This window comes from Vidua macroura, chromosome 19 (genome assembly GCF_024509145.1).
Source record: "Vidua macroura isolate BioBank_ID:100142 chromosome 19, ASM2450914v1, whole genome shotgun sequence".
Lineage (NCBI taxonomy): Eukaryota > Metazoa > Chordata > Aves > Passeriformes > Viduidae > Vidua > Vidua macroura.
Genome location: NC_071589.1, coordinates 8,732,497 through 8,755,993, shown reverse-complemented (window position 1 = coordinate 8,755,993; position 23,497 = coordinate 8,732,497). Strand labels below are relative to the sequence as shown.

The 23,497-nt window shown below is 40.2% G+C and overlaps 1 protein-coding gene across 3 annotated transcripts; it reads right to left on the bottom strand.

Moving 5' to 3' along the window:
* Nucleotides 1-443: 443 nt before the first annotated feature.
* On the bottom strand, nt 444-23,222 carry TOM1L1 (target of myb1 like 1 membrane trafficking protein). Of its 3 annotated transcripts, none has more exons than XM_053994659.1 (15): nt 23,146-23,222; nt 22,979-23,063; nt 20,714-20,792; nt 14,921-15,070; nt 14,535-14,654; nt 12,915-13,022; nt 12,210-12,326; nt 9,173-9,306; nt 6,708-6,768; nt 5,135-5,249; nt 4,304-4,400; nt 3,765-3,843; nt 2,844-2,931; nt 2,495-2,567; nt 444-1,575 (listed from the first exon to the last, which is right to left on the bottom strand). In XM_053994659.1, exons 1-15 carry the CDS (start codon nt 23,201-23,203, stop codon nt 1,515-1,517), a joined length of 1,425 nt encoding a protein of 474 aa, XP_053850634.1. In that variant the 5' UTR covers nt 23,204-23,222; the 3' UTR covers nt 444-1,514. The 3 variants fall into 3 exon arrangements, with proteins under 3 accessions (XP_053850634.1, XP_053850636.1, XP_053850637.1); XM_053994661.1 differs by having other exon boundaries at nt 5,135-5,246; XM_053994662.1 differs by lacking the exon at nt 2,495-2,567.
* Between the last annotated feature and the right edge of the window lie 275 nt (nt 23,223-23,497).

The following is a 23,497-nucleotide window of genomic DNA, read 5'->3' as shown; positions in this document are numbered from 1 at the left end:
GCCAATTCCCTTCCATCTCTCTCTGACCATTGTGCTGCTTTAAACATGGAGAGGTTCTGGCAGCAATTGCCCATTATGGATTACACTGCAACAGCCCAGTTTGATTTGTTACCCTTCACTGTGGGGGTTCTGCCAATACAACCCAGCTGTAGGGGAAAATTTTTTAAAAATCAATCCACCTCCAATCCTATTTTCAGCTGTTTTCACAGGCTGCTGTCCAGACCACTGCAAATTTGCAAGAAAAATGAGAGTAAAGCAACTCACTTTTTCACCTCAACTTACAAAACTCCCAGACTTCTTCAAGGTTGTGTTTTGGATAGAAGGAAGTTGTTCTAATGATCCTGCAGCAAACTGCACAGTTTCACATTAAAATACTTCCAATGCTACCTACATTTATATTCCAGGGAATACACAAATAGAGAAAAACTTGGAAGCAATGAGAGTTTACTTCTCTGTAAGCATTTGCTTTTATTTGGAATTTTATGCTACAAAAATTGCAGAAGCAGCTGAGAACTTCTTATCCTTAAACAGTTAATATAAGGAATGTTTAAAATGCAGTTATTTCACAAAAAAATTAGCTTATCTGGTATGAACATGAACTAAGTTCTCAAATTTTGTATCAGCTATAAATTCAGAGAACTATACCTGTTAAAGTGCACAGTTTACATTCAGCATTAAAATAGATAAGGCACTTATTAAAGATAAAACAGTTATTAACAGGATTAAACAACTTAATTAAAGTAAATGGGTAACTATTGCTCATCTGCATTGTAGATGATTAATTTTTCCCTCACCAGAACAATCTCTGCAGGGCAGGAATATTGAAAGAAACAATTGATCGCCCTCCAATATTTACTGAGTAAATAAAAGCAACAACAACAACAACATAGGAACAAGCAGGTTTTCTTGCTGTTCTGTTAATTATTGATGACAGCACTTTGTGTCCCAGCTTAGGTTCTTCCCAAGACAAAAATCCAACTATGCTGTGGGTTTTTAGGAAGAAAATAAAGGAAGGTCTGTATTAAGGTTGTAGGAAACTAACACTGCACATCTTCAGACATCAATATTAAGAGGCCAATTTTAGGAAAAAAAAATTATATCTCAAAACCCCCTTATAGATTAATATGAAGATGATGTTAACAAGGAGATAAACATTGCAGTGAGGCCAAAAGAAACTGGATTCTGCAGTTTCTGTGAATGTAATGTGTCTTTTTTTACTTGTACTAGGTGTCAAGTGTCACTTCATACACAGGTGAATTTGGAAGTCACATTTTACAGGCACCCTATACTTTAAAATAGCAATGCAAGTGACCTTGAAGAACACAGCTGAACATTTAGGACAAATCGTCAAGATGTGGAGCCAAGTAACTCTTCAACTTGCACACAGCTTAGTACTCCAACACTAATTATTGTGTCAAAACGCAAAACCTCTTCTGTTATTCACTTGTAGTTACAAGAAGCAGTGCACAGGACCAGCACTAGAGAGTGTTCAGGAAAGGATTCCACCTCCATGTTCAGTCTGTGTTCTTTTTAACTTCTGTCTTCAGCACAACATCAATTTCTTCATAAATAGCTCTGAAAGAGGAAGAGTAGGCTGACTCCTACATCACATTTAATTTTGACAAATGGCACCAGAGAAATCCTGCCCAAAGTTTACAGTGTAGCTTCCCTTGCAGGATGCCCAGGTTTCCATGGAAACAAAGAGCCAACCCTGCTCTATCTGATTGTACATTTAATGAGAAACCTCTGGATACTGTCACTTTTGATCAAACAAGTTTGGGAACAGGACTGCAAAACAAATGGCAAGTGCACCAGTGTGCAATTACTGCATTAATTAAAAAAAACAAAACAAAACAATGGAAGCTTTCTTGAGATTTCCCTACCTCAAAATACAGTAGCTCCTAAAAAATAAGTTTTGAATAGATAGCTCAATTTTTTTTTTTTTTGCAATTTACTGTTAGAAAGGGGAATTCTGCCATCTGTTAGGTTTTGTATTAGTTTGCTGTCTCACTATTTTGGCCTTCTGGAGAGACACAGCATCCATTTCCTTTTGTAGTTTAAATTAAGGATTTTTTTCATATGCAGTAGAAAAATACTCTTTAAAAACACAATTACTATGAGCAGGAATTCCTTTGGTTACCTTGTTCCAGAACTACCTGTGCTGAAGTTCAATCAGCTTCCTCCAGCAGAACCCTGACTATATTTCCTTCACTTTCTAGATCACTGGATAAGATTTCAGTAATTTTGATAGAGCATTACTCTTCCATTTTTACAGATGCCAGTTAATGAGCACACTACAGTTTATTCCTTAATTGGTTATGCCAGAAATATTTGAAGAAAACATACAAAATGCAGCCACTGTCATTTACATCAATGATGAAGCTGGTCAGTTAACTCAGCCTAAGTAGAGTGGTCTGTTTTTCCTCTCAGAAGAAAAAGCCATTTTCCCTTTGGTAACACAGAATTTTAAAATTCTGTTTTAAAAGTTACTTACTCAGTGGGAGCCAAGGGATCAAATTCCATTATCTCATAGTAATGAGGTGACTGTGACTTGTTCTTTGATGGAGCTGAAGAATAAAGAGAGCCAGACACATCCAGATTGAAATGAGAATGAAAAGCATGATTGCTGCACGTTTTTTGTGTCTTCTTGAAAGTAGCACATTATCTGCTACGGATTCAGCTGCTTTACATGCCAAAATGGACAGATGTGTAATAGAATCCACCCACAACATGACTTTGTCAATGTTTGTTGCTGTTCCTAGCCACTGACAGCCATTATGTAAAGGCCTTAAGTTCTAACAAGAAAAGGAAGCATGAAAAAGGTGATTTGCAGTATTTATTACCTGCTGGTGATGGTCCATTTGATGTCACAGTCTGTCCAGCCTGCAGATTTATTGGGTTCAGAGGCACTGGGCTTAAAAGAGTTGTCAACTAAGGACATCAAGCAAAAACAATACATAAACAGATTGTTCTATGAGAACTGGTTTGACCTAACTTACATAATTGCTGGCTTATCTTTAAACTCTCTGGCTACTGCAGGTAAAATTCCATGGCCAACAGTTAGCAACCCAATTAATCTTCATTCTCCACACAACCTTCAAAGCAACATTTAGTGTTCTATAGCACAGGTGTATAATTTACTTCCATGTGACTTGTTCCACCACACAGATTCAAACATTTGCTTTTATTTGCAGTTTAAAATAAGGACTGTGCGTATTTGTTTGGGAGCTGCTTCTCATCTTTTCTATTTCATACTGCCTTCATAACATTACCTCAAAGTCCCTTCAGGCTCTTTCCACTCCTTCTGTGGGTGTTTCTCTGCAGCATGACATTTGTCCTGCACTGTACTTGGGGTTTAAGTGATGTTTTCGTGGGCTGTGTTTTTGTGGAGGCTTTGAGGTTTTTGGGGGCTTTTTGTATGTTTGTTTTTAATATCTTATTTGAGATAGAAAGTACACCAGAGTAACATCATGGCAACAGGAGGAGAGCTCAGCTTGCTTTGCATAGCAACAAATTAAATACAAATAATAAAGCAAGAGCTTTCTGCAAATTCCCCTGGGATTGTGCTGGACCCAAGGAAACAGGCTTCCACATTAGGATCTGTGGCAGGAAAAGAGGAAAGTTGACCTGGTTACCAAGTAGAATATTCCCTGAGGTATGGAGAAGGGCCACAAAAGAGATCTTTGCAGTTGGGGTAAATCCAGAAATTCTCATTTGACAGCTGCCAGACAAGAATGATCATCCCGAACGTAAGTATTACTCACATTGCTATATGTGTTCACATTGCTATATGTGTGTCCAGCTGGGCTGCTTAAACTATTGTTTTGTGCTTCAGCTGCAAATCTAGGAGAGAGCAATACATTGAATATAAGTAAGAAACTATCAAAACTCTTTATTCTGATTGTTCCTTTTTTTTTTTTTGGCTGGTCTGTCTTTCCTGTGTGTCACAACTGAGAGCAGCATGGGCAGTTGGACCAGTATCCCATGCACAGGAATTATGAAGACACCTCCCCTGTCTTGAACTCTTTTCCTGACCTGTTTCATGTTTCACCCTTTCCTTGCCAAAAGTCAGGTAAATGTATGTCTATCTATGACAAAACAGTGATGAAGGCATAAGTGTATTTTGAACCCTCTCAAACAATGTCTAGCACAGAGGGAAATTTCACTTGTTTTACTAGAATAATATGTAAAAGTAGTAAATCTGTGTCCTCAGAGATTCCTATATTCATTAGATGAATTACAGAGCACTCATTCCCCATAGGATCTGTTATCCATTCTTATTCCTTGATAAGAGACTACTCACAGGGACTGATGAGCTTTTGTAGGAGTTGCTGAATCCAGCTGAGGGTAAATTGATGGATGAGACCTGGTTTTATCTTCAGGGTGTGCAGATAGGCCATCTGAAATTCAAAGTGATAATTAATGGTAATTTAAACATTATGCAAAAGTAGCTACTTGTACTTTGAACACTAAAAGAGTAAAGTTTTTGTTTGGAAGGCCTATACAGCCATCTGAAATGGATTGCTGTTCATCACATGAAAGGCAAAGGTTTAATGACTCTGAAAAGTCTTAGATCCAATGTATTTATCTCTATATTTAGAGCATCAGCAGAGCTCTACATGATAGATACTGCTTAAAACTCTTGTTACTATTTGTAAAGGATTAAAATGGAAATCTAGGGATTTATTCCCAGGGGGATATTCACACCTTTAGCTTTAGTATATGGACTTCCCTAAAGCAGGTAAAGGAGGGGCTTCTGCAAATAGTAATTCAGGGTACTTGAAGCCAAGTCTTTCTAACACTCCTGAAAAAACTCCTGTTTCTTCCTGCCAAGTCTACAGAACAAGCAGCTACCAGAGTGTTTTACAGGCCTCACTGCAGTAGAAAACAGAGCATATTCTATTGCTCTCTATGTAAAAGGGGAGAAAGATTATTATAAAACAATTACAGGCCACCTTACAATATTGTTCCTATAGACACATTTCAATTCTCCTTTTAAGAAAATTTAAGGAACATCCCTAAAGTTAAGGAGTATCTTTTTTTTTCTTTCTTACAAGGACCTTCTTGATTCCTCCACTAAGCTCTTGTGGGTTTCAGGGAATCAGAGTGGAAGGGAACTTCCTTCACCACTTACTTCCTGAAGGAGACCCTGCAGGGTCCCTTTGCACCACTGCAGACACAGAAGATGGAGAATCTATGGAGAGGCCAAGGAGATCACTTGAGGGAGCAGATGGCTGTTTCCTGTACTGCTTAACATTTGAAAAAGAATAAGTTATGTGGGGCTTTTCCCAGTGGTTTGGTGGTTTGTTTTTTTTGGTTTTTTTTTTTTTTTTTTTGGCTTTTTTTTTTTTTTAAGAACTTGAGAACTTGCACTGTTTTTTAAGGAACATGCATAGTTTTAAACAAACTGCTGTTTTCACAAAATACAAACCTTTTAAAATCTTAATATTAAAAATTGGTAAGTATAAGAGAAGATCAGGAATGTGTGTGTGAAATGTAGCTAATAAAACAAAATATGCATTTCAGAAAAGATCAATTTCTAAAAATAAAGAAAACCAGTTCTGAAGTAGAAAATAGAAAGGACTCAATTCTATAAAGCCATTCTGAACTTGTTTAGATACAGGTTTGATATTTATTTTCTGATTAATCCTGTACAATTCTTTTCATGCTACTTACTTCTGTTAATGAGATTTGATATGTACTTGGGAGATTGATTGTTTTCCAGTCCCTTTTTGGATAGAAAAAAAAATCAAAACCACAACAATGTTTCCTAGGACATAGAAAAGAGCTCCCTTCCTTTCTCCTGTGAATGTCTTGGAATTAAAAACATAGCCAGCCAAAGGTTTAATAAAACCACATGCTTGAATCATACAGGTTTGGTAACATCAGATGAAAAATAAATAAATAAAAGATGATGCATTTTAAACTCATAGTCTGCTTAATAATATAAAAATGCACCGACTGCACCATTTGGATTATTAATTAACCCAACAGTGGATCCATCAAGCAAAACCATCCACCTACATAACCAGAATGCAGTAATAGTGGCTTTTCAAGGAAAACAAGACCATCTTCTACCTTTTTAAAATAATTGTCAGCAGTATTTCAGCATTCACAATGCATTTTCATGTTGAGTCCTAAATGACTGCACAATTATGGCTTAGAAGAAGGTGAAACATGTGCAAAACTACTTTGGGCAATATAATTAAAAACCATAATTATCAATCAATAAAGAACAGTCATTAAAGATTTGCTACAAGCCATTATTCACAATTCAGAAAAAGCTTTGACTCAGGAAAAAAAATCAATAGAAGAAGTGAATTCTCAAAGTGCAGCAGTATTTCAGTCTCTAGATCATTAACAGGAAACAAATGAAAAGAACCTATGGTTTCTCATTTTTTGCATGGCAGATAATTGTGCTTAGCTGGAGAGGCAATAAATCAGCATTTGAATAAATCTCTCTCTCATTTTTCATGCCCAAGCTCCCCTCTTACATTTTACATTATTTGCTACTTTAGTTACATGAATTTGCATGAAATTCTGCAAGTGAGACTTTAAAAGAATCAGTAAGAGTAGTGTTACTCTGCTGTCTCCTGTACCTCTCAACTAGAGAATAAAATTCAGCATGTATCAGAAGTGTATTTTTCACAAGGAAGAGCAAAAGGAATGTTTGCAGTCCTGCAGTTCAGGAGCTCATCCTTAATTACCTCCTCCCGCTCCCGCTGTATCCTCTGGTTCTCCAGGAAACGAACTCTGTTCCGTGAGAACCTGTTGAAGGTGCAGAGTTAAATGTTCATTCTTACATTCCTGTGCTGTGCTTCAGAAGAATATGAAACCAGATAAAATCAACTTTTGATTCTCAAAAGACTCCAGAAGCACAAAACAAGCACTCCAGGTGATGTCTCTGGGGCACTAGGCTTTATGGGCAATCTGACTCCCATTCCAGGGCTGTGGTGCTGGTATCTCCTAGCCAACACCAGCTGGTTTGTTCCTGGCCCCACGTTTGGAGACAGCCATCTGCTTGCTCCTAAACAAAACCAAGGCTTCTCTGACAGTGGTTTGTCTCTGCTCACACCAAGCAGGGAACTGAACATCCACTGTGCCAAATCCAACTCCTTCTGACCAGAACACTTCTTCCAGGAAGCCTTCTGTCCTCAGAGCTCTGGGCATTCCCTCATGCCCTCCCAGGATAAACCATGCACCTGTTCTGGCACATAGCCCTCTCATTAGTGCAGGCCTTTGCAATATTTTTTTTTTTTTAAATGGGAACAAGCAAAAAAAAATTACCTGCATAAATATGTATATTCTAGGAGTGATAACAGTGGACTACCCACTACTGTGGGTCCAGAGCAGACCCACACAGGTGACACTGAGCATGTGGAAGGTCCCTGTGTTTCAGGACCAGGAGCCTTGAGTTGTATGGACAGATGTAAGGACAGTTTATCCAACTGCATTTGCTATTCAGGGTCACTACTAGGGAGACCCAGAAAAAGAGTACAGATGCATGAAGAAACAGCAATAAAAAAACCTTTCCAACTGTAGAGTAGAAATCTGAAATCCAGGAAGAACCAAGAAGCTGCAGAGACACTAGAGGGAGGCACTGTTACACACATGAGCTTTGGCTGCACAGTTGAGATTGCTCTGGATTTAATTTGGATTCTACATTAATAATCAGAAACAGAAAATGCAGTAGACTCATCCTCCAACAACATGCACAGTGTGAAACAGATGCAGCCCATTAAAATCAGTTGGCCCTTTACACACCTCATTGTTCAGAGGGAAATCCAAAGGACAAATCTTATGCAACATGAAATTAACCAGATACATTTTTAAACTTATCCACTCTGAAGTGCAATGGATCTGCACTCAGGAAGACCTGTACCATACAAACCATAGCATTACATTATTAGAATACAGTACTTTTCTGTCCAAATTATCATTCTTTCCATCACCATGTCTTCAGTGAGGAATCTGTTGAATTATATCCACAAACTCCTGTTCACAGTTTGAGGTTCCCAGCCTCACCAGTATTCATCACTTGTAACAAAAAAATGTAAGTCCACATCTGACTTCAGTGGATTTACACAAAAGCTGAATAAAATTCCCTTTTTTGCTTATTTAAAGGAAAATCATCCTAAAGGAAGAAGTGAGAACACAGTTCTTTCAAGATAGCTGCTGTAAAATCCACCAATACTACAGTAGACAAGATTTAAGAGTAAATGAAAACTTAACATTGTCATGATTATGCCCAAAGTTTATGCCTGACACTTAGAAGAATTAGTGATATTTTCAGTGCAGCACTCAGAAGAGGATTAAAAAGAAAAGATGACTAAATTCTATAAATTTGCTAAATTTAATACAGAACAATTGCACTTGATGCCTAATGATTCCTTGAACACTTTTTAGCCATGGAAGAGATCAACTTCTTAAGATGGAAGGGTATCTCCTATTAAATCAGAACACTCTCCATAAGCATACTCATGTAATATTTTGGGAAACAACACTAGAATTTTAAGTTAAAAACTAATTTTGGTTTTGCCAGCATCCAGTCATGCTACCAGTGCCATAACAGACAAATACTCAGGATGTCAACAGGAGTACTGCTGTGCTTTCTTGTGTGAAAGAAAGAAACATTTTTTGCTGTAAGACAAGCAGAACAGTGTGTTTCAATCCAGCTGAGAACAGCGAGCAACTCTCCTAAGCATGCAATGAGGCAGAAGGCTGCTCCATGGCCAATTCCTGCAGTAAAGCTGTCAAAAATGTTTAGGAAAAAGGACAAGTATTCTTTTCTGGAAACACAGACACTTAACAGAGATAAGCACCAGCACCAAAGGATTTGCAGCAGCTGTTGACAAATTCACTGGACTGTGCCAAAAAGGGATGTCAAATTCCAAATTATTTTTGTGTGCCTCCATCTGATTTCCTGCCCATGCTGTCAACTCACTTTACACCACTCTAATGTTTTCTAACTACTTTCCAGAACCATTTCTGAGGTGTTTAGGAGGCAGCAAATACATAATTTTCTCTTTTTGCAATCATATTTCTTTTCTGAATTTTAGGATAAAATCTGTCTCCATGGGGAGGATCAACAATAGGCATAGGGACCAACTCTCCATTAAGTGTATTTATTCAGGCAGGATTCCAAATGTGAGGAGAGAGGCCCTGCACTTACCTTTCATGTCCCAGGAGGACATTATTCAGATCTTCATTTACTTGTATTAATTCAACAATTACATCTTCATTGTCCACTGTCACCAACAATTCCATGATCCTCTCCTGCATCATACGACAGGTCTTGTACAATTTCTGCCCGAGGCAAGGGAAGGAAAAAAATTTCAAAATCATAACTGTGGTCTCTCAGTGCGTCTGTTCTGGAGATGAATGATAAGATGCTCAAGCACTGTAGAATCACAGGAAAGATTCCTTAATTTACAGAGACCACTGAGGTACCAACCATTGCAAATAGAACAATGCCCATGCCCTTGATCTCTGCAATGCAGGGTCACAACTCCCACCACCATATCACTCCTACACAATCCCTACCTCTCAACCCGCCTTCATTTCTAAAGATATATGTGTCTCTAAAGCATAAATTACAAATTGCAAAATAACAGATACCCCTCTGGGTGATGTAGAGCCAATGTGATTTGATCCTGCTTGAAGCTGATTAAACTCAGCAGGATACGTGGACATAATCCTGTTCAATGTCTGTTTGAAGAAAAGACAATATTAGCCTAAAGGTCAGAAGTGCTCTGTGACAAACTCAAGCTCCAACTATTCGTTTAAGTAGGAAGTCTGTATAAACTTAATCTATGGATTTTTGAGAAAGTAACACAAACCTTAGAGAATCAGCAGATAGGAGAATTATGAGAGTTTATTAAGCAGAATTTTGCATTATTGCCTACTGAAGTGGAAGATAGTCTGTTTATATTACTCCCCTCTGCAGATTTTGCATGTTCAAAGAAACAAATTCTTTAGCAACAGGAACTTTAACTCAGCCAACATTTTTTCTCCTTCATACTACATTTGCAAATGCAGGCTGGCTCTGCTTAATGAAACAAACAAACAAACAAACAAACAAAAAAAAAAAAAAAAAAAAAAGGAGGGGTGAAATGACTCTACTTGCACACTACTATTCAGAAATTGCTTTGATATTCTAAGTGATCTGATTTTTCCTCAAAAAAATACAATACTTCACATAAATCAATTATTTATTTAAAAAGAAATTTGTACCCCTTTTCTAAATCTGTGTCAGGATTGCAGAGGGCAGTACTTTTCAGTGCTGTAGCTTCACAGTCCAGGATAAATCACACAAAACTGTGTTCACCCTGATGTCTGTAATTACATTTAAAATCTCCCCAACTCCAGACTTTGCTACGTGATCTGCGTTTAAAAAAATGTGTATTTCTAAAGACTCCATTACACAAGCAGACTGGCAAGTATCAATACTCAACAGAGAAGGAAATTGAGATACTCATTTCAGGCATGGATTTGCCTGAAAACTGGAGTTTTACAATGATGGAGTAGCAGCTGGAATAACAGTCATCAGTGATTCCAATACATTCATGCTAATTCTTACCAGCTGCTGATCTGGACCCAAATGCCTGCACATCCATCCACTATTTGTTCATTATGTCTATTCACCATCCAGTACAAAAGTTCATTACTCTTTTTGGCTGATCCTAAACTATTCTTTAACTACAGTTATTGGCCAGCACATTATTTCCAGTGAAATATGGTATCTTAAGCCTTGTCCAAAACAGGGTGAGGAAAGAGAGAAGCCTGGCCTCTAATGAAGATAAAGAACTGTAAACACTGATCAAAAGTTCACCTTGTTACAGTTTTTATTGAGGGACTCCAGATAATCTGAAGTACTAAAATCAATGTCTCCAACTCACTCGAAGTCTAAACAAGCAGCTCTTTTAATAAAGGATTTTGTTCTGTGACAACAGAAGTCCAATCCAAGCATTCCAGGTAGTGCCACAAACAAAAAGAGAACATTAAGCATTGTTCAAGGAACAGGCTGGCCGTGCCTGATGTTTTACACCACTCTGTGCACAGGGGAAAAAGAACAGAAAGAACAACAGTGAAAAGAATGAGTTTTCATTCACTCTCCTACATATGGGAACTCCACACCCTGTCCTCAACCTTTTGCCAACAATTTTATTACTGGGAGTGTCAGTACGAATCCACTGGTTTACCATGGGCAGCAGAATCTGTGCACCCACATACAGAAGTGCCATGGCAGGAGACAGGAAATAAAAGACAAACTTTTTCTGTTTCCCAACCATGTAATGGACTGGACAGAGGTGGTCAAGAATAATTAACCAGTGTATTCTCAACAACACCCAGTAAGGGTTCGTTGCACAGGAAAATTTCTACACTGGGGAGGAGGAGCACACTCAAGGCTTGCAAAAATTAGATCAGTTCTTCAAAACACTTAATGCTGCAAAACTGTCAAAAATGCTTCCTCGTAGCAGTTTGGAGGTAAGGTTAGAAACAGAAGGATGTAGTAAAAGCTTTTTAAGTTGTCAGAGACAACATGAAACCGAAAAGCTTCCATTAACATAGGTCACTATTGCAATGCTGAAGTAATACTGTACTTTTAATTTCTAAACTGGAAAATACAGCATAAGCACATAATATCAGAGAAGGAGCATGTACAGGTTCACTATCGCATCACTGGACTATTGCAATACAATTCCTTCAGGCTACGCTTAAAGAGCACATGAATTCCTCTGTAGCACAACAAGCTCCCAATCTTTGAGGTCACACACAAAAGCCAATGCTTCATATTCTTCATTGGCCTCCAGTCTCCCCCTAAGGGACCAGTGATAATAAACAGATCTCTGCAAACTCCAGGATGGATATGAGAGTGACACTCTGTCATCATCTATTCTCCAACTGGAATGTTCTCGGGGCTGTTTGACAGAACATGCTCAACAGAGAACACTCCATTATGAAATTCCTTTGCCATTGGAATTCCCTAGAGCTTAAATTTGCATTGCAAGCTGTATTGTCCTTTCCTGACTATCGAGATGTCAAAAGGAAGGTGAAGGAGATGAAAGAAAGCTGAGCAAAACTAGAGGTAGAAACCTGTTGATGGGTTCCATTTGTCAATCTGATTCCATATGTTAAAAGACAAGATGTAACACTTTAAAAAGCAACTATAACTAAACCAATAGCCCTATCAATGAATCATCATGTACCTGTAAAAGATTCATATCATCCGGATTTTCAGAGCCAGGAACATTTTCTTTCAATATTGATGACATGACTCTCACATTCATTTTTGCCATATCCAGTTCACTGTACAGTTTCCCAATCTGTTGGAATTCAACAGGAGAATATTGTGTAGGTGAACAGAGCAAGCAGATTAATTTTTACCTCTAGTACACACTTTCTTTCCCATTAGGTATAATATGCATTATTATTATTAATTAGCATTGTTTTACTCTGGTAACACAGCATGGAAATGAATAGAATTAGTTCAGCTTTTAAATGTGCACTCAAACTAAGATCCAAGCCTGATAGCACTACTTGTTTTCCTTACATTAATCCCTCTCACTGATGTTACTGTTCCTCCTTTTAGTTACATACAGGGCAAGCAGGAATGCAAGAGAACTGTCCTTGCCTTCCTGCTTTTTATAAAAACCCCTTCACACAAGCCTTAAGTGAAATAAGTTTGGCTTTCTTGCTTATCTCTGAACAAGCTTTTATCAATTTGCATAAGAGCATTGTAAGATGTGATTAGACATCCACACACTCCAGTACTAACTCCACAAACCCAGCAGGAACCCACAGCTACACCCTGTGCACTGGGGGTCCCTCCAGGGGCACCCAGGCTGCTCAAGCCACACATTCACAGCACATTTCAGGTGGACCCAGCCTCCCCTAAACCTGTAGTGTTGCACCTGCTCTGGAGTCAACAACAACGTTGGGCCTGTGGGAAGAGGCAGGAGGGAACGCTTGGCAGGACTGGCAGAGGATGGGGATGACTTTGCACAAGGCCGGGGTGAAATCTGTGAAAACACAAAAAAAACCAGAACTTGGGTTGAACAAAATTGCAGCAGGCATCCTGCTGAGAGAGGAACATCTCTCAGACTACACAGCTGGGCAGGGGCTTCCTCATAATCAGTGCTCCCAAGGAATTTATTGAATAAGTCCTTTTACAAAAATAAATCTAATCACTATTTTGTAATGAAATAAGGCTTGGAAATCAAATATTTTTAGAAAGGGTTTGCAAATAAGTTCCATCACAGGATGAAGTGGGAATGGCTTAAGAACAGGCTAGCAAGGAATAACTACGAGCAAAGAGTCCTTCCCAGAGTGCCACTGCAATTTTGCAATGAAGGACAATTTAGAATGTGATCACACTTGGACGCAGCAGAAAGGCTGGAGGGCTGAGTCTGGGTCTCTGCAGAAGGTAAAATACAGAAGTCTCCTGGACTGAAAAGTAGAAACAGTCTGAGAGAGCTTCATCTGCATTGCATCTGAACTGACTGCTAAAAAAATTCAAATGTAAACCCCAGCCTGCATGATACACTACAAACCCTTCACTTCCTGGAGGCTAAGGTAAAAACTGTGTTCAGATCTGCTAAGACAAACAGAAGGTTTGCCACTGATTTTCACTGGCAAGTACATGAGGTAGACAAAATAATCTCTAATGCACTACGTGAGGGAAAAAAATTGTATCTATTGAGAGCATTCTTCACACAGCTTGTTCAAACAACCTTTAAATACATAGGCTTTTGCACACTCCACTATTCAACCAGAAGATCAAACTCAGGATAAATCTGAATTATTCCTGTCTGCACTGATTATAGACATCAAACTATATAACTGCAAGATTCCATGCAGTGATGGATGGCTTTCACACTGCCCAAAGCTCTTGTGAAAATTCGTTTATAAAAAAAAAAAAAAGGAAATCTAGAAAGAATGGCATTAAACCATGTACTGTATTTCCAGCTGCTGTACAATGTTCAAACTATACTTATATTTAATGTCCTAAATGCCACACAATACTACCTATGACATAGGCTTAAATAACACTTACTGTGCAAAGCTGGAGAGATACATGGACAATAATATTTTCTTATAGATTTCTACATCTCTCCATTTAATCTTAAAGATAGATGATGCTCATATTCTCAATAGTATGTGTTTTTGTGAGAATCTTACTCATTTTTGTTGAGGCTTTCAGAAGCTGACAAGTTTGGAGGACTAAGCACTCATTTATTTTAAAGTAAACAGCATGCACAGATCTTTGAAAGTCTCAAGACAGAGATGCTTCATTTCTTAGAACATATCCATGAATCTGTACTAGAAAATGAAATAAACTACTATATAGGTCAGGTTTCTTTGTTGTTACCTTAGCTGATATAACTGAAACTGATTCCTGCTCACGTGCTTTAGTAATTTGGTCATATTCTGCCCTGAAGCATTTAAATAAAAAAAAACCCAGATCAAACATGCCTTCTGTGTCCCATAAAATTAACACATCCCATTTCTGAAGTGTCCTTGTGTATCCTCACCTTAGATCCACTACTGCTGGTGTCAGAGGATGGAAACTCCACTCCTTTCTTCAGCAATTCTAAGTAAACTTCTTTTACTTCGCTCACATCCACCATCCCTTGAAAACCTCGTGCCCAAACCTGGTTTTGAAATATCAGGGACAATAACAGTCACAGAAATGTACAGTCAGTGGGTCAGATAAATGCTTTTAGAACATGTGGTCCTAAAGAAGGTCATTCCCTTCTTCCACTTTGGGTAATTCCATTCAGTGCAACAGGAACCACAGCAGCTCCGAAGTTAGGGTCTGCTTTCAGAAGAGGTTCCCAGGATTTAAACAGGTTGCACAATTAAACACTTACCACATGGCAGAGACACTGTAAACACTCACAGTTTACTCCAGACTCACCATAATAAAGGTCAGGATTTTCTCCTGCATATCAATGGGCAGGTTGTATCTTGGGTTCAACAGTTTCACCAGCTTGTCTTTGCAGAAATCCTTCTTCACAACTAAAGACTGGAATCTTGGGCCACAGTTCTCCATACACATCTCAAGCAGCTGCACACACACAAAACCTTTGATTACACAAAGAATAGGAGGGGGAAAACCCACAACTTGACAGCTTTTTTTCTTTTTGTTTAATTTGTTTCAAGGAGTTAGAGGGAAGAGTAGGAATGGATATGAACAGATAATTGCTTACTAGTATGCCTGATGTGGTCACTTCAGGGAAACAGCAGCTCCCTGTGTGCTCTGTTATACCTACACAGTCCAAAAAAGCTGTGCCAGCCACAGTGACACTACTTTTAACAGAGAAGCACGGTCACAGTTGTTTCTATGCCACAGCACTTACTGAACACACGGTACCTGAACAACAGGAAATCTGCCCATATCTTAAAAAAATTACTTGTACAGGTTCAGCAATAGAATTAGTTCACTGCCTAGCACATAGGTACCCTGGTCTGACAGATTCTGAAGAGCTCTGCAAGAGAAGAAAATCAGATTACTAAATGCCTGTTCTCTAATCTGCCCTGTAAGTGGGAGACTAATGATAAAATAGGAAAGAACAAATTCACCAACTTGGAGCACAATTTCTCAACGCGTTTCAAAGGTCACATTGATTTGAACCAGATGAGCTGAAATGTTCCAATTCTCAGATTCATCTTCATGAGGGAAGTCTACTTCCAAAACCACGCCTCAAATGCTTAGAGCAGGATCCCTGCAAGCACTGTGCCTGCCCTATCAAACACAGCAGGATATGGTAAGGACATAATACTTCTGCCTTTTACAGCTGGCTGATTACAATTCTCATTTGGCAGAAGAGATGTCAGAAGTTGCCATTATATCCCAGTTGCCTGGGGCTTGACAGGAAACTGAGACCAATCAGATTAGGTGCAGAATCAGGAACAGAACTCCTCTTGCCTGGCCCAAATCTGAAGATGGATTATGACCCACACAGGGAAAGATTGTCACTCTTCTGTTTCTTTCTCTTCAATTGTAGCTTCCTTTTCCCTCCCAACATAAGATGGAAGATAGAAAGGTGAAAGCAAAGGGCTGACATTAACAAAAGGCTGCAAAATTTCATGGGTTTTGAGACAAAACTTCCCCTGAATCATGTCACAGACAGAACATATTCTCAAAATGATACATGTATTTAAAGGGATGATATTATGATCTTGATAAAAGTAGGTTAAGTATACTTTCCTATTCAGAGCAGACTACATTTGACTAAGTGAAATCATTTTAGTAACTAATTTTTTTGCCCCAAAACCCAGGGATTTTTCTGCCAGTGTGATCAGGAACTTACAGAACAGGTTGAAGACCAGAAGAAAATATATTGCCAAAACTAAAACAGGGTAGAACAAAGAGACACTGACAGACTGCTGTGCAAAAAGCTAACTGAAAGATAATTACAAAAACATCTTGGCTCAAAACATTACTTTTCATAGAGAGTACATGAAACATATGCTAATAAGCCAAGTCATTTGCCTGTGCAGTACTTCAAAGATGCTTTGTGTAAAATATTTTCAACCCAGTGCAAGAGAAACTTGTTATACTACTCCCTATTATTAATTCCCTACTTAGGGGACTGAGTATTTACCCACTGAATGAAAGTACTGAACTAATGGTCTGGATCCTCCACTCAATTATGCCAGCCCAGCCCACTCACTCACTCAGGGTAAAACTAAGCTAGTATAAGAAAAAAAGAAGAATTTGACTCAATTATTTTTAACTGGACTATTCATGAACAAGCCACTTTCATGCTAATAACACCTTTCATTAGAATTTCAATATGGGTATTTATCGTGCAAATAGAATTCCATAGTCCCAAGCACTTCCACTGGAAGGAAAAGATCCAAGCTGGCCAAGCCAACCACTGCTCCACACAGCACAATGAAAACTCAACAGAAACACGTTTTAATAATGAAACTGGCAAATTAACTTCAGTCAAACCATTAAACTTTCTGTCAACTTTCTCACAGGATGTGAGAAGTGTTGGAATTGACAGAGCTGCTGTGTTCCAGGATAACTGATCCCAGAGATCTGCACTCGGCAAAAGATGCAAACCATGCGATCCAAGGCTTCTGGTTACAGGACTGAAACACAGAACTAAAATGATAAAAGGCATCTACAGAGAGGTGAAGCTAAACTGTGAAACAGAAACAAAAAAATGGGAGAAGTTGGTGAGTACAGGCGAAAGTCAGCTATGTTCCTTGTCAACAGAGACCTCACTCAGATTTCAGGACTCATTGCACGTCTAAAGCAGCAGGTTTGGTCCATAAAGCTGAGCAATGGGTGCAGCTTGTGAAGGACACTTCTCAGAGCCAAGGTGGCTGCAAGAAAACCCAGATGAATAGCTTGCTTCTTCACATTTCTGACTCAAGGGGAACAAGCCACTAATCAATCTCCAGGATTACACTCCACTGAACACATCCTGATGCCTGCCCAGCTGAGGTTTGGAACTGCAATATGCTCTTTCCAAGGCCAGCACTTAAACCAGACTGGTCTGAGCAGCTCTTTCAGCTGCCACTCACCAATTACAGTGCAGGGGCTAGGTACACTTGATCAAGGTTCAGCATTTCAAAACCACTGAATTTTCAGAAGTCTTGAATTTTTCAGATTTCACATTTCAAACACTAAGATTTAGATTTCTTTTGTTCCCACTTGATGTCCTCTTCTTCTTTGTCAGCATATACCATAAAGTATAACAAAAATAGAGTAGCAATTTTTAATTGAGGAGCTGGAGGACTCTCTCATGCTTTTGTTTTTTAGATCTTTTGCTTTGTGAAATGTTAATTTAACAAACTAAAATCTGAAGGCCACATGTGCCATGCTAGATTTTTTCTGCATCAGAAAAATTACACACAACTAAAAGGAAAAGTGGAAATATTCTTAGGAGAAAATACCTGTCAAAATTTAATTCTAGGCAATTATAGAATGGCTTATGTTGGAAGGGACCTTCAAGATCAACTGGTTCAAATTTCCCTGCCATTCACTAGATCAGGTTGCTAAGAGCCCCATCTAGCCTGGACTTGAACATTTCCAGGGACGAGGCACCCCCAATTTCCCTGGGAAAATGACTTCCTTTAAAATATTTTCAAACAATGTAATACAGAGGTTTAACAGTAATTTAATCTTAAATTTCTGCCCACTGCTTTGAATATAGGAGTCAGAGGGACACATTCAATAAATAATTTCCCCAATTTTCCTGAGACCTTACAGGGATCGGAACTGGGCGCTGCAGCAAACAAAGCTTTACAAAACCAAGGGAGCTCTTTGCAGGTGACTGAACAGCTGTCTCAGTACTCATTACGTAAACAGAATTTATGTATCTAAAGTCTACCAGCAATAAAAAGTCAAGTAACACACACAGTCTGTTGGATTCCTGCCTGAAAGTTCTAATCCTCTTCACTCTGATTGCACAACCTCCAGTGCCAGCCCTGATCTCTCGTTGTTATCAAAGACTGGGCATGAGGCAATTCCATGGCCTGACACAAACACCTCCATCCACGTGACTTCACAGGAACTTCAGCAGCTCAGAGCACCTGAAGCCAAGCCATAGCCAGCACATTATCCAGCTGGCATTCAGCCTTCTTCCTCTAAGTAAATAAAGCATCACCCAAGAGCGAGGAGGAGGAACGCACTGTTGAGATTTAACACATCCCAGTAACAGAATCAGGGCTAACATGTGCAGCTGAGCTGCTTCCATGAAGATTGCCAAACTTTCAGGGATTGAAAATGATTTCTTTTTTTCCATTTCCAATTAATTGCTGTTGTCATCTAAGCATTTCAAAGTGGAAAACAGGAAAAATTACATTAAGGCAATTAAGAAGATAAAACAGAAGATACAGCACATAGGAAGAGTTATGTGGGAAAGGTAAAAGCCACACATGGCCAGCAATGAGGTCATTAAAGGAAAGATTTTACACATGCTAAAATTATGGCAACATTGGTTAAAAAAAAAAAAAAAAAAAAAAAAAAAAAGGAAAAAAGCCAGAGGCAGAGGCAAAGTATAAAAGATCTTAAGCAAGAACTAAAACTAGAAATAGAGGAAAGGCTGGAACTTATTTAAATTTAAAAACAAAAGGAAAAATGATTAAGGAATACAGGGATAAGAACTCTGCAAACAGAAAGCAGGAGCTGGACAAAGAGGATGTGACTGCCTGGCAGGTGAGTTACAGGTGTGCATGGGAATGGGTGAGGACAGAGAAAGGGGCTGGTACAGGACAGGAATTGCACTCCCAGCTAAACCTCCTGCATGCTTCATCTGCAATACAATGAGCTTCCAGGTCAGTGTGATAAAAGTTCTATCTTGGATAGACCTGGAACAAGATCCTTCTCCCACTTTTACATACTCAAGAGCTAAGCTGTAGTGTCACCTTGGGTATATCTGCACTGTAGATACTCAAGGAACAGCTCCCAAACCTAAACCCTGGGTTATCAGCAGACACTGTCAGATAATCACAGCAGGACCTCGCTGCACAAGGGCTGCAGGAGACACATCTGATACAGGGATTGCAGGTACAGTGGAAAGCCAGTGTTCCCATTATGTAAACACACAGAACACACAAGAATGTGACTCATGAGACTGTGGAGGAGGAAGCCAGGGAAGAAGTGAGGAAACAGAGTGAGCTGAAGGTCTATATTGACTTGTTTAACAATTATCTGCATCTCTGACTTGTCGTGATCTCTAACTTGGGCAATTGCTAAGCGACATACAATTTGGCACTATCCATCACCCATCTTCTTTAATCACTTCTCAGCACATCTTGATATAGATTATGATTTTGCACAACAAATACCAAACCCATGAGTAATAGTACTCAAAGTGATGCAGATAGGCCTCTAAAACCTCAAAAAAGGAAATGGTGAAGAAAATACTTTTAGCCAATTAACAAAAAACTAATATCCTCAAGAACTTAAAATACAAAAGATGTAACTCTTGTCATAGTAGCACTACTGGTAGTCAAGAGTAATTCAAGTCAGAAACTCAGGACTTAAGACAATATTAGAACTTCCTGCATTAACATACTCCAGTAAATCTTAAATTGACTGAAATCACAACAGCTCCCCAGACTATGGGGCAGTTCAGGAACCCTGTCAGATTCTAGAGACCACATGTCAAGTGAGGATATTCCCAGACACTCCAATCTTTAGCCATAACATCTGAATTTCACACAGCTCATTCTGCCTTTTGCTCCCTTACTTAAACCACCATGGTTACCTTTTCCTTCAAGTTTATAATTTATATGTGATAACATTTCCTTTTACCAAGCATGTATCACACATTCCACCAGTGCTGCACACTGTGCTTAGTTTGACTAAAATCAGCACCACAAGGTGAGTAATAGAATGGTCAAATGTAGCTGTTATGTAGTATCCTAACCACTGTGTCTTTTACAAACAGGTGGGGCTCTCACAGGACAGTCGCTGGAGCAAATAAGAACTATCCTACTTTTACAAAGAACAGGTTACCTCCCCACCCATCCCCCCAACCCCCCTTGCCACCAGAATTTGCATCATCCAGGAGTCCATGGAATGCCAGCAAACCATCTGATCTGCACTGTGGCAGTGCTGTACACACAAACAACAAAGGCTGAAAACATCCTGCAGAGTTGTGTCAGGGATAATTTGCATGCCACCTTATCGTTTAGACTGTTTGCCTTCTTAGTGTCTAATTAATATAAATATAGCTGTACTTACAGACAAGGTAAGCCTGATCTCCTTGTGGTTACAGTTTTTTGAAAGCTTCTTCTTCAGTGCTTTAACTGCATCTTTAGGTCTGTGACAAGAAATGAAACAGGAAAAGTTACTAGTGAAATTTTCTAGTTCATAACTTCATCCAAGAACCAAAAATATCAGCCTGAGATACAAGACCAAATCCACCCATGTTTACACCCACATAAAACCGAGCAATTGCCCAATTGATTTCAGCAAAATCTCTTCAGCACTGAATTAGAGCAACAAAGCAGTGAATCAGGTTTGTTACTCCAGACTGTGCATTACTCCAGAGACTTGTGCAGAGAGATGAAGTTACTCTCCTCTGCAAAGTCTGCTCCAAAATGATATTTTCCACTGTTGTAGAATAGAATTACTTATCTGGCTTTTATTGCCATGAAAGGAAATATCAATTGCCAGATGTAGCAGGAGTTGACTGGCAATTTTCCTGTATGATGCAATTAGAAAATATTCTCCTGGGAGTGCTGTCAGGAGTAGGGGTGTCATGGGTAACTTCCAATCTTATAATTGCAGGATGCACTTAACTCATCTGAGTAACTACCATGGATGCATGGACAACCCACTCCAGCCCAGAGATAGGGGCATTTCGAACCCAGCCATTTTCATTTCTATATATACACCCCATATCTTTTAACTATCTGTGTAGGAGGAAAAGGGTGGAAGATGGTATCGAGGTTATCACATGTGGGAAGCAGTTTTGCCTCATTAATACAGACTACCTATAGTGTACAATTATTAGGCCAGCCCAACACTCATGATCAACATAAACAAGATATCCTAACGTCTCCTTAGGATCTCTCTAGAATCTAAGATGGAGCAATAGGCCCAAATATAATGTTTCACTAAACAAAAAAAAAAACAAACAAACAAAAAAAAATTGTTAAAAACATTTCAAAGTCAATGAAATTAAGTGGGTGTTTACCATTACTACATCTCTTTGTTTGAGGTGCTATACTTCATGAGAAAAAAAGAAAAAAAATAGGAGACATGTCTCTATTTTTCTTAATCATATGTCATACCCAGGCACATCAGTAGAGCATCAAGTGACAGATGGAGGCACAGGAGTGGAGAAGTTTCCCTTGCAGAGAGCTGTACTACAGTCCCACTCCTGCTTGCTTCCCTCACTGAAGCATCTGGAAATGCTCTGGTCAGGGGCTGGATATTGCATTAAAATAACCATTTTCCTAATTAGATGCAGCAGTTCTGCTGCTCCTACTATCCTGTTACAGACTGTGACTAGTAGTAGCTGCCTAGGAGGAAGTTACAATGAGCTCCTCTGCAAGCCTAAGTTGTGCACAAAAGGAAACAGTTTATTAAAAAAAGGCTCGGTTGCATGGAAACTTTACATACAAACTAACACTGAGGGTCAAAGCATGCTGTTGCTTATGGCAATAACCAGAAGGAAGTCATTATTACTAACATTCCAAGCACTAAGAACCACGGGTGAGAGCATGGAATCCAAAACAAGGAGAGGAAAGAAAAGTTGATACAGAAAAAAAGACACCTGCGCAGAAAGTAAGCCATACCTCATTGTTCTGGAGAAAACTCTTTACCTAGTTAAAACATGCCACAGCTAGAATGAGTTCTCGCAATGCAATGCTGAAGCAGATCTTACATGAGAACAAGTTTCCTTTTTTCCCCTCTAACAGGTGGAAACAAGGAAGTTCAGAGCAGCATGTGGCTGAGCAAGCCTGGATGTGGCTGTCCGGTGCAAGAGACCAGCTCAGTCCTGGGAGCACACCTGGATGGGATGGACCCCACTGCACAGGATCCCAGCCCGCGCTTCACCCCGGCTGTGGCACAGCCTGGCAGAGACACTGCACGGTGGGGAGCTCGAAGGCAAAAACCCAAGAGTTTTAAATACTGTTGTAGGCACCCAAGTGCTCAAAACCTTTTTCCAGGTGGGTTTGTAGAGCACAGGGATATCCCTTCAGCCTGACGAGCAATACGGGTTGTACAAAACACGTCAGACTCAGATAAGAAATCTTTGTCACCAGTTTCTCTGGCGTGTGTCTATGGGGAAGAAACTCCGAGCCTAATCCGTAAAAGCCCCGATGGCCCCGCGACAGGCAAAACTTTTGCTTGGGAACCGAAGCTATCTGCTCCCTGCGCTATTTCGTTTCGGGTCACTTCACATCAGCGTCTACGCCGGCTGCTCGATGTCGCCCTGCCCTCGAGCGACGCCGGTGCCACCTCCGAGCCCCGCAGCCCCCCGGCCCGCTCGCTCACCCCTCCTCCGTGGCGTTGATCACGTCGCAGATGTGCATGAACTGTCCCCACTCCTCCGTCTGCAGCGACCCGAGCGTCGCCCGCTCTGAAAGGCCAAGGGGAGCCGAGGGTCAGCGCCCGGCGAAGACAGAGGGGGCGGCGCGGGGGCACCGCTCGAGGCTACTCACCGACCAGGCTGCCCACGGCGGTGCCGAACGGGTCCCTCGGAGCCTTCCCGAAAGCCATGGCCGCTGCCGGCAGCGTCCCGCGGGCTCTGCGGGGCGGCAGCCCCGGCCCCGCCGCCGGATCCGGCCGCTCCCTCCCGCCCCGCCGGGCGCTGCCTTCCTGCGCTCGGGCGGGGCCGGCTCCAGGTGTTGCCGCGGCCCCTCGAACCTGATCCCGGCACCGCCCCGCCCCGGGGGTCGGGCCCCATCCGGGCCTTCCCTGGGATGGGGCTCCTAGCCGGGCATCCCCTGACATAGGGCTCTCCCCAACACCCGTCAGGCAAAGCTTTTCCTCGGGAACCGAAGCTATCTTTCG